Source organism: Somniosus microcephalus, chromosome 3 (genome assembly GCF_052327205.1).
Source record: "Somniosus microcephalus isolate GS21.2 chromosome 3, FLI_Smic_1.0, whole genome shotgun sequence".
NCBI classification, from domain to species: Eukaryota; Metazoa; Chordata; class Chondrichthyes; order Squaliformes; family Somniosidae; genus Somniosus; species Somniosus microcephalus.
In genome coordinates this window covers 346,518,795-346,535,971 of record NC_140989.1, presented here as the reverse complement: position 1 = coordinate 346,535,971, position 17,177 = coordinate 346,518,795, and the positions used below count along the sequence as shown (strand labels likewise).

Here is a 17,177-nt window from a genome sequence, read left to right as displayed (position 1 = left end):
ATTTTGACCCAGCGATCCTTCAGCCAGGGCATCCCACTTGAGCTTTTCACTTCCATAAGGAAGTTGAAGAGCTTGGTCAAGCTAAATCTTCCCCTCATTATTGCACAGATAATTCTAATATTTACTTTGAATAATTGATTACATTATTTTACACGGAATGGAAGTAAGACTAATAACTTTGTGGTTTCCTGTTTTGGAAACTTTCAACTTCGGCCGGGTGCATAACGCGAACGAGATCAGATTGGCCGTCCTATTGAATGAATAGGAAAATCGGGCATGGTGTATAATGGGCGGTCGATCCGCTATCGCTCGAATTACACCCCCGCCACTGTTGATAGTTCTGCCCATTTTCTTTAAAGTAGTTCTGAAGGATACAACGTAAGGGTTTATATATGTAATTAGTAGCATTCACCCATTTCACACAAGACGCATGCCTTGTAGAGAGAAATTACATTAATCTTGGACTGGATTCAATTGTACCGTTCAGTCCCAACTATGCTTCCAATATTTCGCTTCGTGCAGCTAGCAGTACCATCAATAGCAAGTTCTGCACTCGCTAGGCCTATTGACCTATATTTTAATTTTTCTGGGGAGGAGGAATTGAGTCAATTACTGAAGCAAAGCAAAAAGAGGCGATCTAGATGTACACAATTCAGAATGAAAGATTAATTTGGAAAGTACACTTGCTGTAAATTTGCAGTTCAAATCCAATTTTTGCTGACACTAATTCTGTCTGCGAAGCCAAGCTATACAATGTGCCACTTTCCAAATGATCAAATGAACAATGAACCCAAAAATTACTTTTGTATTTATTTTATTACCTCCAAAGAACTATGTCTGTTAGCCTAATACAATATAACTTCACTATAACGAACCCATGGTTGTATCGATCCCAACAGCAAGACCCGATTTATTCCAATGGAAATCAGCCCTACTACAACAAACACTTATACAGGATCAACCCGGATACAACGATGAAATTCAAGCTGAGGATAATTGAACATAGAAACATAGGAGCAGGAGTAGGCCATTCGGTCCTTCGCGCCTGCTCCGCCATTCAATATGATCACGGCTGATCCTCTCTCTCAATACCATACTCCCGCTCTCTCCCCATACCCCTTGATGCCTTTTGTGTCTAGAATTGAACGATAACTTACTGCAGTGCGAACCCCCCGCCTGACGTATGCAAATGTTGCCTGTTAAGATGGTCTGCCATCTACACACAAAATGCAACAAGGTGACCGGTGAGAGGAGCCAACTGCAATAAGGCAACGAGCGTGAAAATGGCATGTAAGAGATTGTCTTTGTCTCTGAAAACAACACTTCAAGCTGTCTTTCACTGACAGCGTATTTCACTTCATTTAGAGCCATTGTCTGTTTCTTTACCTATCCTATTACTATCTCGATAGCAAAATACTGCAGATGTTGGAAATCCGAAATAACAACAGAAAATGCTGGAAAAACTCAGCAGGTCAGGCAACATCGTGGAGAGAAATTTGAGTTGACGTTTCGGGTTTGACCCTTCTTCAAAACTGGAGAGAAAAGGAACTAGATCGAAGGCAGGGCTCACCTTGAATATCTCTTAATGTCTCTTCTTTCATCCCCTCCCCCATTTCCCAGCCCACAAACTACCTTTTGTTTCATTTCCTGCCTTTTCTCTCAGTTCTGTAGAAGGGTTTTGACCCGAAACGTTGACTCTATTTCTCTCTCCATGAATGTTGCCTGGCCTGCTGAGTTTTTCCAGCATTTTCTGTTGTTACTTCAAATCATCGATGATCTGGACCATAAAGGAAAACCGTGCATCCCAATCTGCAAAGAACTCAGTTTAGCAAAGAGCACTGTTGCAACCGTGGGGTCCAAGAGGGAAAATCAAGTCTGCTATTGTTGGAAGATGAAACGCCAAAACTGAAAGCAGTTATCTTGCACTTTCTTTCCCCCCCCCCCCAATGCAACAGCCCATGGACCAGGGTGTTATTCTGTTCCTACTTTGGGAGGTGATAAGAGTGCATGGACAGTGGTAAAAAAAAAATCCAGCTGGACATTCTGCAAGGCATCTTCTTCACACACAAAGAATGGGAGGTGTCAGAAATATGTCTGATCTGCTTTAAACATGCTGGATGATCTGCAGAAAATGATGGTCAAAAGGAGATGGTGTCAGTTAGAGAGGAATGTAACACACTGGGAATTTTAGAAACAAAATGACAGGAAACTAAATTTGAAGGAAACCCCCACACGAGCAACTATGAACGACAAGGACATCATCGAGTTGGGGAGAGGATGAGGAAAATTCTAGTGACGAGGAAGTGAAGAACCAGTTACCCTTCACTGGATGAGTTCAGAAAGGCAATCGCAAATGTGTGAAACTTCACAGAGTAATTAGCTGGAAATGAGGATCTGTTTGGGCTGGTTAACAAGATAGAAGCAGCATGCATTGAGAAAAGCACAAGTAATATGAACCAATCTGCGCTGTAGTTTTTAAAAACGGAATAAAATTATGTTCAATGTAAATTGGTCATTTCTTCATTTTTCTGATGCAGCAAATTGCCAAACCCTACTATAGTGAACACCCTGATATAAAAATCTTTTCAGCCTTTACCTGGAGGGTTTGTGATAGTGAAGTTCAACTGTAGTTTGAAGTCTTTAAAGGTATGGATTTTCTAAACCACAGTACTGTTCTGTGACAAAGGAATGACTATATTTGAGCATTCCTATTTATACTAAATTAACTGATCTCGCACAATCTATAGCTTTAAGCCACACATCTTTTATTTCACTGGGTTCACTTCAACACCTTTATTTTGTGTGCGGCTCAAAACTGGCTTTGCACTGCTGCAAAGTAGACTGAATAAGTCTGACCACCAAATGGAATGATTTCTCCATTTCATTGGCATATATCGGGTTTAAAATTTCATACTCGTATAAAGTTTACAACTTAGCAGATCAAACCCCCCCCCCCAAATCATAGAAACATAGAATAATAGTAGGCCATTCAGCCCTTCCAGCCTGCTCCGCCATTCAATATGATCATGGCTGATCCTCTATCTCAATACCATATTCCCGCTCTCTCTCCATACCCCTTGATGCCTTTGTGTCTAGAAATCTATCTATCTCCTTCTTAAATATATTCAGTGACTTGGCCTCCACAGCCTTCTATGGTAGAGAATTCCACAGGTTCACCACCCTCTGAATGAAGAAATTTCTCCTCATCTCTGACCTAAATGTCCTACCCCGTATCCTTAGACTGTGACCCCTCGTTGTAGCTAGGGGAAACATCCTCCCTGCATCCAGTCTGTCTAGTCCTGTCAGAATTTTATACGTTTCAATGAGATCCCCTCTCATTCTTCTAAACTCTAATGAAAACAGGCCTAGTCGATCCAATCTCTCCTCATACAACAGTTGTCTCTCTACCCTTAAATAAACACAATTTACTCTAGTTAATTCAAAGTTATTTTTTGCTCAAAAAGTTCAAATTATCCAGTAGGATGAATCAAGTAATTTTATTAAATCAGCACAAGAGGCTAATTCAAACGAGCAGATAATTAGAAATACACAACTTTGAATTACGAGTAGACTGAAGACCATGTGTGATTAGATAGAAACTGTTCCCATTGGCAGAAGGGTCGAGAACCAGAGGACACAGATTTAAGGTGATTGGCAGAAGAACCAAAGGCGGCATGAGGAAAAACGTTTTTACACAGCCAGTGGTTAGGATCTGGAATGCACTGCCTGAAAGGGTGGTAGAGGCAGATTCAATCGTAGCTTTCAAAAGGGAATTGGATAAGTACCTGAAGGAAAAAAATTTGCAGGGCTACGGGGAAAGGGCGGGGGAGTGGGACTAGCTGAAGTGCTCTTGCAGCGAGCCGGCACAGACTCGACGGGCCGAATGGCCCCCTTCTGTGCTGTAACCATTCTATGATTCTGTATTTCTCAAATAGAACAAAGACTTCAGTCATGAGAACATTCAGACATTTTAATTTTGCTTGTTTAACAGCAGAAGTATATGTGAGAGGAGAAAATATAAACCTTTTTATTAATGTCTCTGAAAAATTAAGCACCCCCTTGATGAAATCTGCCAGGTACATTATTTCTCCTAGTAGATATACTATCAATTAGTTATACTAGACTTAATTCGCGTGTATAAATTAGAAAGTATTTTCCACTATAATCTCAAAAACTACAAGTTTCACCTTAATGGCTCTCTTAGGGTGCATATAGCATAATAGACAATTTCCAAATCAGGCCGATTACTAAAAGGCATTCTTTCTTAGCTCAAAAACCGGAATTGCCTGTTACACAGGCAAAGTTATCAGGACCTCAGTATACAAATGTTGTAAAGAATCCTGTTCTTGTAAGTCTGCACTCAAAATCTACTGAATACAGATACATGAAGGTTAGTCACTTTCACAAACTCATAAATAACTATATGATTTGATTAAAAATCGATTGTCTAAATAGACTTTCTGAAATTCCTTCATCTATTTCGACACTGTGCCTTGGGATATTGAGGCTGGAAGATCTTCCACGGTACATATCTCAGCACAGCTGAACAGTTCTTTTATCTCCTAAATTGTGTTTAGCCAAATACGCTAACTAGTATTTATGCATGGGGGAGGAGAGAGGAGTTGGTGGCATTTTCAGTTTTATATCTTTTTAAATACATTAGCTGTGAATATGGGGAGAAGTATATCCAGAATGAGGCCTTTGTTCAGTTTTGCTTTCCAAATTTCTTCTTCCTGTGCTTCTTTTTGCCTGTAGAAAGAGCTGCCTTTTCTGCCATGACCTGCTGGTATTTTTTCTTGTTATACCTGGAAAAAAAAGCACACGCACTTTGCAATCATCTTTACTTATAGTACATTAGCTGGGATTAAAAGTCTTGCATCATCTATACGTAAATCAGTCCCCAACTACTGAAGGTTATTAAAGCATTATTTACAGTCCCCATGAAACTCAAATCAGTAAATTAAAATATCAGTTTTAACGTGATGCTTAAAAACTGATCAAAGCCAATCTCAGCCATGGATGCAGAAGGGTTAGGGAGGGTAAAAAAAAAAATCACCTGGGTTCCCACTCCTGATTGCAATCTAGTGACTGACTGGGAAGTGCCGGACAGGATTGGGTTTGGCTGCAGCAGCCTTCATAGTTGACTAGCTTGCCAATACTCACTCTCAAAGATCACACAAAAACATGGCGACTTCCATGCAAACTATGCTGCATTACTACCTTCAGGAGAGGAAGGAAGAAACCTGAGGGGGCGGAGGGGGGAGGATATCAAAAAAGCATAAACTGCTAAATAAAGTCTGAAAGGGAAGGGATATATTGTACTTTTACAGGTATTCTTCATTCTTGCATCCAAAATGATTTTCAACATTTGATGACATATCTGACTAATTAGTTGATTTTATTTTTAGGAGGTCGCTAGCATGGTGAATAGGGGATTGTCTATGGATGTTGTCTATATGGCGCCGGACACCTCGAGTCTCTTCGCCGGGAGCAAGCGGAAGCCAAGCAGCGCAAAGAGCGCACGTCAACCCAAGCGCTCCACCCACCCGCCCCTTCAACCACTGTCTGCCCCACCTGTGACAGAGACTGTAGGTCCCGCATTGGACTCATCGGTCAGCTGAGAACTCATTCTTAATGCGGAAGCAAGTCATCCTCGGTTCCGAGGGACTGCCTAAGAAGATGTGGACTTCCAGAAGGCAGTTGATAAGGTTCCACACTAAAGATTATTAGCAAAAATGAGAGCACATGGAAATGGAGGTAACCTTATGACATGGGTTGTTAATTAGTTGGGAGGTAGGAGACAGAGTAGCGATAAAGCGTTTGTTCTTCGATTGGTGAGATGTAACAAGTGGTGCTCCCCAGGAATCTGTACTGGGACACTGCTTTTCACCATATATATTAATGACTTGGATGAATCGAGAGTTATATATCCAAGTTTACTGATGACACTAAGTTGTGTGGATGGGAGCAGGAAGTTATAAAGGGACATAGACAGAATAAGTAAGTGTGCAAAACTATGGGAGATGGCGTTCAATGTGGGGAAGTGTGAGGTCATCCACTTTGGATCCAAGAAAGACAAATTGGAATATTTTCTTAATAGTGAGAGTAGGAGCTGTGGCGGACCCATGAGATTTAGGTGTCCATGTACACAAATCACTAAAAGGGACGTCCAGTGGTGCATTGGCCGTGAAAGGCGCTATATAAATGCAAGTCTTTCTTTCTTAAAAGTTAGTGCACAGGTACAAAAGGTGTTCAGAAAGGTTAATCGAATGTTGGCCTCTATTTCAAGGGGATTGGAATTCAAAAAGTGAGGAAGTACTGCGTTCAGTTCTTGGCACTGCAGCTCAGGAAAGATATATTGGCCTTGGATGGGATACGGCGCAGATTCACCAGAATTATACCATGGCAAAAAGGGTTAAATTATGAAGTATAAACTTGGCTTGTCTTCACTTGAATTTAGAAGGGTGAGAGGTAATCTAATTGAGGTATTTAAAACGATTAAGGGTTTCAAAAGTGTAGAAACTATTTCCTTTGGTGGAGGAAATCCAGAAGAAGAGGGCATAAACTTAGGGCTAGGCCATTTAGGAGTGAAATCAGGAAGCACTTTTTCCACACAAAGGGTAGGGGAAATCTGCAAGTCTCTCTTCCAAAAGGCTGTGGATGCTGGATCAATTTAAATGTTCAAGACTGCGATCGATAGATTTTTGTTAGGTAAGGGAAATGGAGCTGAGCTACAGATCAGCCATGATCTAACTGAATAACAGGCTCGAGGAGCTGAATGGGTTACTCCTGTTCCTATGTAAACAAAAGGGCATACCGTCGGAATTCTGCATCTGCCAGAAGCTCCTCCACCATCGTCCGCTTTCTTTGTTTCTTAGGAATACGAGAGTGGTAGAAGTCTACTGGATTGTCCAGAATTTCACCAACCTACAAAGAAAGATTGATAAGAGTGATAACTGACGTAAGAAAACTACTAGGCTCTTGGTCTAAGCGTTAAACCAAGCTTTAATCAACTGTTTTACAACATGGAGGTCTAGTTGTGTCCTTCACTAGTTCCCGTTAAGAATGTCCTGCGCAAGCTGGGCCCGTGCCCGAGTATTTATACTCTCCCTGGACAGCGCCACCCGCAGGTCGCTCAGTATTATTTCATAAGTCTTTCTTTCGTGAATGACTGATTCATGTCAATAACGTACTGCAGTAATCATAAAAGATCAGTTTTAAGAAGTTACACTGCTGGAGTAAATATAGCTTCGAATGAATCAATAGCATCTAAAAACATGTTGGGTGCTCTGTAATGTAATGCATCAACACACCAAATTAAATTTATTAATGCAATGTTTTTCCTAAAATACAATTTCTTTTGATCAACCTAATTTTTGTTCACGGCCACTTCCACCATGGGAAAAAAGCAAAATAATAACCTCGGATAGTGTTCTTCAAAAGTAGCTGCATGGATAGAAAGTTGACCGACAGAAACAGCGGGTTAGGGCAAATGTGGGCGTTGCTCGTATTGGAGGGTTAATAGAAGCTTTTAAAGCGACAAAGGGTTTTGATAGGGCAAATAGGGAATAACTATTTCCTCAGGTTGGGGAAGTCGGTGATGAGAGGCCTTTGACTTAAAATAGCCAGTAAGAGAATGAGGAGCGAGGTTAGAAGAAATTTCTTCACACAGAATTGTTGGAGCATGAAATGCACGGCCACAGGAAGTAATTGAGACAGAGACCACTGCATCTTTTAAAAGGCCAGATAAAGAATGTAGACGTATCACTGCTAATTCTGCCCTTGCTTGCTATCCACACACATGCACTTTCCAGAATAGTCACTGGCCAGCTGCCAGGAGCAGGAAACCATGGCTGACTTTCCCCCCACTCTAGACCAGGGAAGCTGAGGCCAATTGTTGCTCTGCCGCTGATGCTGGGTAAAATTATCTAATTTAGCACATTGGGGATCAAAGCTAGGACCTCCCTGGTGTCTACGGCTCAGCTCTATTCTATTCTATGGAGATGCTTTTACCCCAAGCCAGCACAGCACAAAATACTTTGGAAAAACTGAATTTAATTTCTTCCTATATTGTGGCTGATGTCCTAATTAAAGCCATTATTTTCTGTGCAATCACTTGCTTCTCAACAGTATGGGACACTCTACTTCAGTGTCTAGCATAATGCACGCACTGTGTGCGCACTTGGAGGTAATCTTAGGCTCAGTGGCATGCCTGGCATCATGCTTCCAGCTATCCCTCTCTGCATTTCCTGCTTCCAGGTAGGTTAGGCATGGCATAGCAGATCATTTCTCTGAAACTACCTGCATCTCCCCCTCTACCTCTATAGTGTCTTCTCAAACAGTGAGGATGCATAGATCGATACCAGGCCTGCAGCATGTGGATAAGGGGTTCCCACAAAGCCTGTCCAATGTTTTAGAAGTCTGAGCAGTTTTATATACTTGCAAGAACAAGTTTATTTACTGCTGTATATTACAACCTGGCTGCATTGAATAAAGCTAAAAGTCCCAAACCGATCACATTATACAGCACAGCTCATCTGTTGCCACATACCTGGAAATACTTAGGGAAGCCTTCTCTGTCATTTTTCTTGTAGAAGCGCTTGGGGTTGATGGCAGCCCTCATTTTCAGTGCCCGCAGATCATTCTTCAACTCATCGGTTAGATCAGGAGCTTTCATATTGTACCAACCATCCCCCGTTGTCTTTGCACGCTCTTCCTAAATATGCAGGAGTTCAGAATAATGATTAAACACAGGATATTGTTAAAGGCATAACAATGCACAGAAATGGGTTTGTTTTAATTAGAGGTTTAATCTTGTTTTCTAAATACAATGCTATTAACTGACAGTTACAGAATGCACAAGCAATGGCTACATGGAAGTCACGGTAATGCCGTGGTCACCATACGTACCCTGCGTTTTTTCTTCAGTTGACGAACAGACTCTTGTAAAGGCGGAACACATTCCTGTTTTTCAAATTCTGGTGTCAGGATGCTATTTGCCAATAGCTAAGGAATAGAAATGTCAAATTACAAAAACGTTCTTTCAGAAACTCCTGTTATTTATTCGAATACCAAACACAAAGAGTAATCATTACCAGGCATCTAACTGCTCCTCCATCCGATACCTAGTTATGATCTCAACCACATGTCTTAATGCCCAGTTCATTCAGGTACTGAACATTAAAAAGAAAAGTAAAGTAAATTGTTCCCTTTCCTCTCCTGAAGGGGCTGGACAGATTCTTCAGTATAGTTCCATGGACATCGGTCATCCTCGTACTTTGTCCAAGTGGCCATTCTTCGTGACCTTTAGACACAGAGTGTTGGCAGGCTATTCAGTCATGGGGGGCAGATAACAACTGAGCCCAATCCTGATCACACATCCACACTTTCTAACAGAAGGTGGTGATCAGGGGCAAGAACTTTAGCTGAACCCTCTTAATGATATATTGGTTTCAGCCAATCATTCGTGGTGCCACCGTATCTCTATGAGTTCATTAAAGTAGGTGGACTGGATTTATTATTACTATGCCCAACCTACCCCTCCATTTGATTATGTATAAAATGACCCTTACACGAGTGGAAATTAATTCATTTCACTGAGCTGGTAACAAAACATCAAAATGGTTGTCTTTTTTGTCCTTGCTTTAAATAATGGTTTGGGCAAAACAATGTTTCTATAAAAGGGTAACTATAACTAAAGTAAACTGAATGAGTTAAAGTCCACATACTACTGGTGCCAGTTTGGCGCGTTTCTTGAGTCAAGTACTGAACAAGCACCACCTGAGCTGTGATAATTAGGCCTTTTTGGAAGGAGATTGTCAGTCATGCACAAGAAGTTTTGACTGCAAGTGCTTCCTACAGCAATAATAATGGCTGAAGGTCTTCAATCTTTCATTTCCATAAATAACAGACTCAGGCACATTGTCACCATCGTCAGAAATTGTGCTGTCTCAGTAACTGCTCCCTACCCCTATCAAAACCGCCATCGTCACCCCACTCCTTAAAAATCCCCCACTCGATCCCTCCGATCCTCTGCAACTACCAACCTACTTTCAACCTCCGCTTCCTCTAGGAGCCAAAAGTATCAGAGAGTCGCTAACAAATCCAATAGGGAATTCAGGGGAAACCTCTTTCCCCAGAGAGTGGTGAGAATGTGGAACTTACTACCACAGGGAATAGCTGAGGCGACTAGCATAGATGCATTTAAGGGGAAGCTAGTTAAGCACACGAGGGAGAAAGGAATAGAAGGATATGCCGATAGGGTTAGAAGTAGGATGGGAGGAGGCTAGTGTGGAGGATAAACACCGGCATGGACTAGTTGGGCTGAATGGCCTGTTTCTGTGATGTGCACTCGATGTAATTCTCAAAGTTCTGGAGGTCTTCCTGCCCCAAACTCTGCACTCACCTCTCCCTGGTTGAATGCCTTTAGCCCAGCATCAGTAAATGGAAAAAATTTACATTTCAACCAATAAATTATACCAAACAGATATGCTTCCTGTGGAATAATCTTAATTCATCACTTTAAATTAAAAAAAAATCATTCCTGGGAAGTGGGCGCTGCTGGCAAGGCCAGCATTTATTGCCCATCCCTAACTGCCCTCGAGAAAGTGGTGGTGAGCCGCTGCCTTGAACTGCTGGTGATGAAGGTACTCCCAAGGTGCTGTTAGGGAGGGAGTTCCAGGATTTTGACCCAGAGATGATGAAGGAACAGAGATATATTTCCAAGTCAGGATGGTGTGTAACTTGGAGGTGGTGGTGTTCCCATGCGCCTGCTGCCCTTGTCCTTCTAGGTGGCAGAGGTCGCAGGTTTGGGAGGTGCTGCCGAAGAAGCCTTGGCGAGTTGCTGCAGTGCATCTTGTAGATGGTACACACTGCAGCCACGGTACGCCGGTGGTGGAGGGAATGAATGTTTAAGGTGGTGGATGGGGTGCCAATCAAATGGGCTGCTTTGTTCTGGATGGTGTCGAGCTTCTTGAGTGTTGTTGGAGCTGCACTCATCCAGGCAAGTGGAGAGTATTCCATCACACTCCTAACTTGTGCCTTGTAGATGGTGGAAAGGCTTTGGGGAGTCAGGAGGTGAGACACTCGCTGCAGAATACCCAGCCTCTGACATGCTCTTGTGGCCACAGTATTTATGTGGCTAGTACAGTTAAGTTTCTGGTCAATGGTGACCCCCAGGATGTTGATGGTGGGGGATTCGGTGATGGTAATGTCGTTGAATGTCAAGGGGCGGTGGTTAGACTCTCGCCTGTTGGAGATAGTCATTGCCTGGCACTTGTGTGGCGTAAATGTTATTTGCCACTTATCAGCCCAAGCCTGAATGTTGTCCAGGTCTTGCTCATGCAGGCATGGACTGCTTCATTATCTGGGGAGTTGCGAATGGAACTGAACACTGTGCAATCATCAGCGAACATCCCCACTTCTGACCTTATGTTGGAGGGAAGGTCATTGATGAACCAGTTGAAGATAGTTGGGCCTAGGACACTGTCCTGAGGAACTCCTGCAGCGACGTCCTGGGGCTGAGACGATTGACCTCCCAACAATCACAACCATCTTCCTTTGTGCTCAGTATGACTCCAGCCAATACAGAGTTTTCCCCCCGATTTCCATTGACTTCAGTTTTACTAGGGTTCCTTGATGCCACACTCGGTCAAATGCTGCCTTGATGTCAAGGGCAGTCACTCTCACCTCACCTCTGGAATTCAGCTCTTTTGTCCATGTTTGGACCAAGGCTGTAATGAGGTCTGGAGCCAAGTGATCCTGGCGGAACCCAAACTGAGCGTTGGTGAGCAGGTTATTGGCAAGTAAGTGCCGCTTGATAGCACTGTCGACGACATCTTCCATCACTTTGCTGATGATTGACAGTAGACTGATGGGGCGGTAATTGGCCAGGTTGGATTTGTCCTGCTTTTTGTGGATAGGACATATCTGGGCAGTTTTCCACATTGTCGGGAAGCCAGTGTTGTAGCTGTACTGGAACAGCTTGGCTAGTGGCGCAGCTAGTTCTGGAGCACAAGTCTTCAGCACGATAGCCGGGATGCTGTCGGGGCCCATAGCCTTTGCTGTATCCAGTGCGCTCAGCCGTTTCTTGATATCACGTGGAGTGAATCAAATTGGCTGAAGACTGGCTTCTGTGATGGTGGGGACATCAGGAGGCGGCCAATATGGATCATCCATTCAGCACTTCTGGCTGAAGATGATTGCAAACGCTTCAGCCTTGTCTTTTGCACTCGCGTACTGGCTCTGCCATCATTGAGGATGGGGATATTCATGGAGCCTCCTTCTCCCGTTAGTTGTTTAATTGTCCACTACCATTCACGACTGGATGTGGCAGGACTGCAGAGCTTTGATCTGATCCGTTGATTGTGGGATCGCTTAGCTCTGTCTATAGCATGCTGCTTTCGTTGTTTAGCATGCATGTAGTCCTGTGTTGCAGCTTTTCCAGGTTGGCACCTCATTTTTAGGTATGCCTGGTGCTGCTCCTGGCATGCTCTTCTGCACTCCTCATTGAACCAGGGTTGGTCCCCTGGCTTGATGGTAATGGTAGATTGAAGGATATGCCAGGCCATGAGGTTACAGATTGTGGTGGAGTACAATACTGCTGCTGCTGATGGCCCACAGCACCTCATGGATGCCCAGTTTTGAGCTGCTAGATCTGTTCTGAATCTATCCCATTAAGCACAGTGGTAGTGCCACAGAACACAATGATGTCCTCAGTGTGAAGACAGGTCTTTGTCTCCCCATGGACTGTGCAGTGGTCACCGCTACCAATACTGTCATGGACAGGTGTATCTGCGACAGGTAGATTGGTGAGGACGATGTCAAGTAAGTTTTTCCCTCGTGTTGGTTCTCTCACCACCTGTCGCAGGCCCAGTCTGGCAGTTATGGTGATGCACATTGAAGTCCCCCCACCCAGAGTACAAATTACTCCCAACACCAGTGATAGACCTGTAACCCTCAGTATTTCATAATCGCGTTACACAGCCGAAAATGCTCTCTCCAGACAGAAACCTAGCCTGGAAAAACAGTACCCGAAATCGCACTGCTGCTGCCTGTTCACAGTTGGACACAGCAACAATTACAAAATCACATGCCCGACCTGCTGATGTCCCAGTGATGACAGTGGGTTGGCAGTAAATCAGGGATGGGAAACAGGTCAGAATACACCCAAGCCTCTTACCTCATCATCTTTTTTCTTTTGCTCCTTTAGTTTTTTAAAGGCTTTTGAACTGGGACCCTGTTTGCCAGCGTCAAAATTTATGTACAGGCCACCTAATTCCTTGAGATTTAGCCCGGGATCAATACTGCTTGATAAATCTAGTCTGGAATATAAAAAAATATATTATTTCCATTAATGGACTTTGCTAAGTTGCCTATTACAACTTGAGTTGTGAACTTTAAAACATTCCAACACAGTAACAGATCTTGGACTTTTAGTGCTCGACGGTATGGGTTAATATTAAAGAACAGGTTATGTTTTGGCAATCCAGTTACAGTTTACTTGGACACTGAAAAGGTAGTAAGCAATTATTTTCCTCTCTTTTCAGCAATTTTCTGCCTGTGAACTCAGTATTTCGAGCAGTATAGAAATATAGAAGATAGGAGCAGGAGTAGTAGGAGGCCATTCGGCCCCTCGAGCCTGTTCCGCCATTTAATGAGATCATGGCTGATCATCCAAATTTAGTACCCTGTCCCCACTTTCTCCCCATATCCCTTGATCCCTTTAGCCTTAAGAAATATATCTAACTCCTATATATCTAACTAACTATGTATGGTTACCTGGTGTCAGGCACGCTTTGGTACCTCACCCAAATACCCACTGCACATCTGTGAGCCTGTGACTGTGAGTGCTGGTAAGCTATTCAACAATTGTGTTGCTGGGGGGCGGGGGGGGGTGGTGGAGGGGAGGGGGGAATCACGGTTAAACTTAAACCTCATCCAATGTCCATTCACGTGCGCTTGCAGCAAGGATCACTGAATAGTGATGGGAAGCGGGAACCCTGTCCAACTTCTGCGTGCTAACTGGTAGTTAATTAATTCAGATGTAGCCCATGGTCAGGGACTGGACGGTGTGACCACGAGTGAGGCAGGTACGGGGATCCAGAAGGTAGTGTTGGAGGAGCCGCAGCCCTTGCTCTTGTCCAACAGGTTCGAGCTTCTTACTCCCTGTGGAGACGGAAGCAGGGGCTGCAGGGAGGATGAGCAACCTGGCCACAGCACCGTGGAGAGGGGGGCCATTCAAGAGGGGGGAGTAAATAGAAATGTTGTAGTGGTAGGGGATAGTATTATTAGGGGGATAGATAGAGTTCTCTGCAGCCAAGAGCGAGAGTCCCGTAGGCTGTGTTGCCTACCCGGTGCCAGGGTTAAGGACATCTCCTCTGGGCTGGACAGAAACTTGGAGTGGGAGGGGGAGGATCCAGTTGTCGTGGTCCATGTTGGTACCAACGACATAGATAGGACAAGGAAGGAGGTTCTGCTGAGGGAGTTTGAGCAGCTAGGGGCCAAATTAAAAAGCAGAACCACAAGGGTAATAATCTCTGGATTATTACCTGAGCCACGAGCGAATTTGGCTAGGACAAATAAAATAAGAGAGTTAAATGCGTGGCTCAAAGACTGGTGTGGGAGAAATGGGTTTTGCTTCCTGGGACACTGGCACCAGTACTGGGACAGGAGGGAGCTGTTCCGTTGGGATGGGCTTCACTTGGCCAGTGCTGGGACTAGAGTCCTGGCGGATCATATAACTAGGGCTGTAGAGAGGGCTTTAAACTAACTAGTGGGGGGGAGGTTCCCAGAGAGCAAATAATACAAATGACAACAGAGAAGGTCATAGACTTAGGTAGCAGTGGGGAAATTAAAAACCAGAGCGTGTCAGGAAGGGGTAGAAGGTGTGGAGTAAAAGGTAAAGTAATAAAAAGGGCAATAGCAGGAACTAAGTGTCACAAAACATATTTGAAAGTTCTCTATCTGAATGCACGTAGCATTCGTAACAAAATAGACGAGTTAAAGGCACAAATAGCTACATATGGGTATGATCTTGTGGCCATTACAGAAACATGGCTGCAGGGCGACAATGCCTGGGAATTAAACATACCAGGTTATTTAACAATCAGGAAGGACAGGCAGGAAGGAAGGGGAGGTGGGGTGGCTATGTTAATAAAGGAAGGAATCACTGTAATACAGAGAAATGATATTGGGTCAAAGGATCAGGATAATGAAACAGTTTGGGTGGAGATAAGGAATAATAAGGGGAAAAAAACACTAGTGGGTGTAGTATATAGGCCTCCGAACAGTCGCAACTCGGTTGGACGGAGTATCAATCAGGAAATAGTTGAGGCTTGTAATAAGGGAACATCTATAATTATGGGGGATTTTAACTATCATATAAATTGGACGAATCAAATTGGGCAGGGCTGCCTTGAGGATGAGTTCATTGAGTGTATTAGGGATGGGTTTCTTGAGCAGTATGTAACTGAACCAACCAGGGGGCAAGCAACCTTAGATCTGGTCCTGTGTAACGAGACAGGATTAATTAAAAATGTCCTAGTAAAGGATCCCCTTGGAATGAGTGACCATAACATGGTTGAATTCCATATTCAGTTAGAGGGTGAGGAGGCTGTATCTCAAACAAGCGTGCTAAGCTTGAATAAAGGAGACTATGAAGGTATGAGAGCGGAATTGAGTAAAGTGGATTGGGAAAATAGGTTAAAGGATAAGACGATACATGATCAGTGGTGTACATTTAAGGAGTTATTTTACAAATTCCAAAAAAAGTATATTCCACTGAGAAAAAAAGGGTGTAAAAGAAAAGACAGCCATCCGTGGCTAAGTAAAGAAATTAAGGATAGTATTCGACTAAAAACAAGGGCATATAAGGTAGCCAAATCTAGTGGGAGGATAGAGGATTGGGAAAACTTTAAAAGACAGCAAAAAATAACAAAAAGATTGATTAAGAAAGGGAAGATACATTATGAAAGTAAATTAGCAAAAAATATAAAGACAGATAGTAAGAGTTTTTATAGTTATATAAAAAGAAAAAGGGTGGCTAAAGTAAATGTTGGTCCCTTAGAGGATGAGACCGGGAAATTAATGGTGGGAAATATGGAGATGGCAAAAACACTGAATGAATATTTTGTATCAGTCTTTACAGTAGAGGACACCAAGAATATCCCAACACTTGACAAGCAGGGGGCTATAGGGGGGGGGAGGAGCTAAATACGATTAAAATCACTAAGGAAGTAGTACTTGGTAAAATAATGGGACTCAAGGCGGATAAATCACCTGGACCTGATGGCTTACATCCCAGGGTTTTGAGGGAAGTGGCGGTAGGGATTGTGGATGCATTGGTAATAATCTTCCAAAACTCCCTGGACTCAGCAAAGGTCCCGGCAGACTGGAAAACTGCTAATGTAACACCCTTATTTAAAAAGGGCAGTAGACAGAAGGCTGGAAACTATAGACCGGTTAGCCTAACATCTGTGGTAGGTAAAATTTTGGAGTCCATTATTAAGGAGACAGTAACAGGACATTTGGATAATCATAATTTAATAAGACAAAGTCAGCATGGTTTTATGAAGGGGAAGTCATGTTTGACAAATTTGCTGGAGTTCTTTGAGGAAGTAACATATAGGGTGGATAAAGGTGAACCAGTGGACGTAGTGTATTTAGACTTCCAAAAGGCATTTGACAAGGTGCCACACAAAAGATTATTGCTTAAGATAAAAAATCACGGGATTGGGGGTAATATTCTGGCATGGATAGAGGATTGGCTATCTAACAGAAGGCAGAGAGTTGGGATAAATGGTTCATATTCAGACTGGCAATCAGTAACCAGTGGTGTTCCGCAGGGGTCAGTGCTGGGTCCCCAACTCTTTACAATCTATATTAACGATTTGGAGGAGGGGACCGAGTGTAACACATCAAAGTTTGCAGATGATACTAAGATGGGAGGGAAAGTAGTGAGTGAGGAGGACATAAAAAACCTGCAAGGGGACATAGACAGGCTAAGTAAGTGGGCAGAGATTTGGCAGATGGAATACAATACTGGAAAGTGTGAGGTTATGCACTTTGGCAGGAAAAATCGTAGAGCAAGTTATTATCTTAATGGCAAGAAACTTGAAAGTACTGAAGTACAAAGGGATCTGGGGGTCCTGGTGCACGAAACTCAAAAGGTTAGTATG

The 17,177-nt window shown here is 43.2% G+C and overlaps 1 protein-coding gene across 1 annotated transcript in view; it reads right to left on the bottom strand.

Moving 5' to 3' along the window:
• Positions 1-3,956: 3,956 nt before the first annotated feature.
• Positions 3,957-17,177, bottom strand: part of LOC147122315 (uncharacterized) — a 28,054-nt gene continuing 14,833 nt past the window's right edge. The window contains exons 3-7 of the mRNA XM_085983293.1: positions 13,181-13,322; positions 8,911-9,006; positions 8,552-8,716; positions 6,818-6,927; positions 3,957-4,805 (exon numbers count right to left, since the gene is read on the bottom strand). Coding sequence (XP_085839419.1) covers positions 4,706-4,805; positions 6,818-6,927; positions 8,552-8,716; positions 8,911-9,006; positions 13,181-13,322 — 613 coding nt within the window. The 3' untranslated portion in view covers positions 3,957-4,705. The remainder of the gene's footprint in view (positions 4,806-6,817; positions 6,928-8,551; positions 8,717-8,910; positions 9,007-13,180; positions 13,323-17,177) is intronic.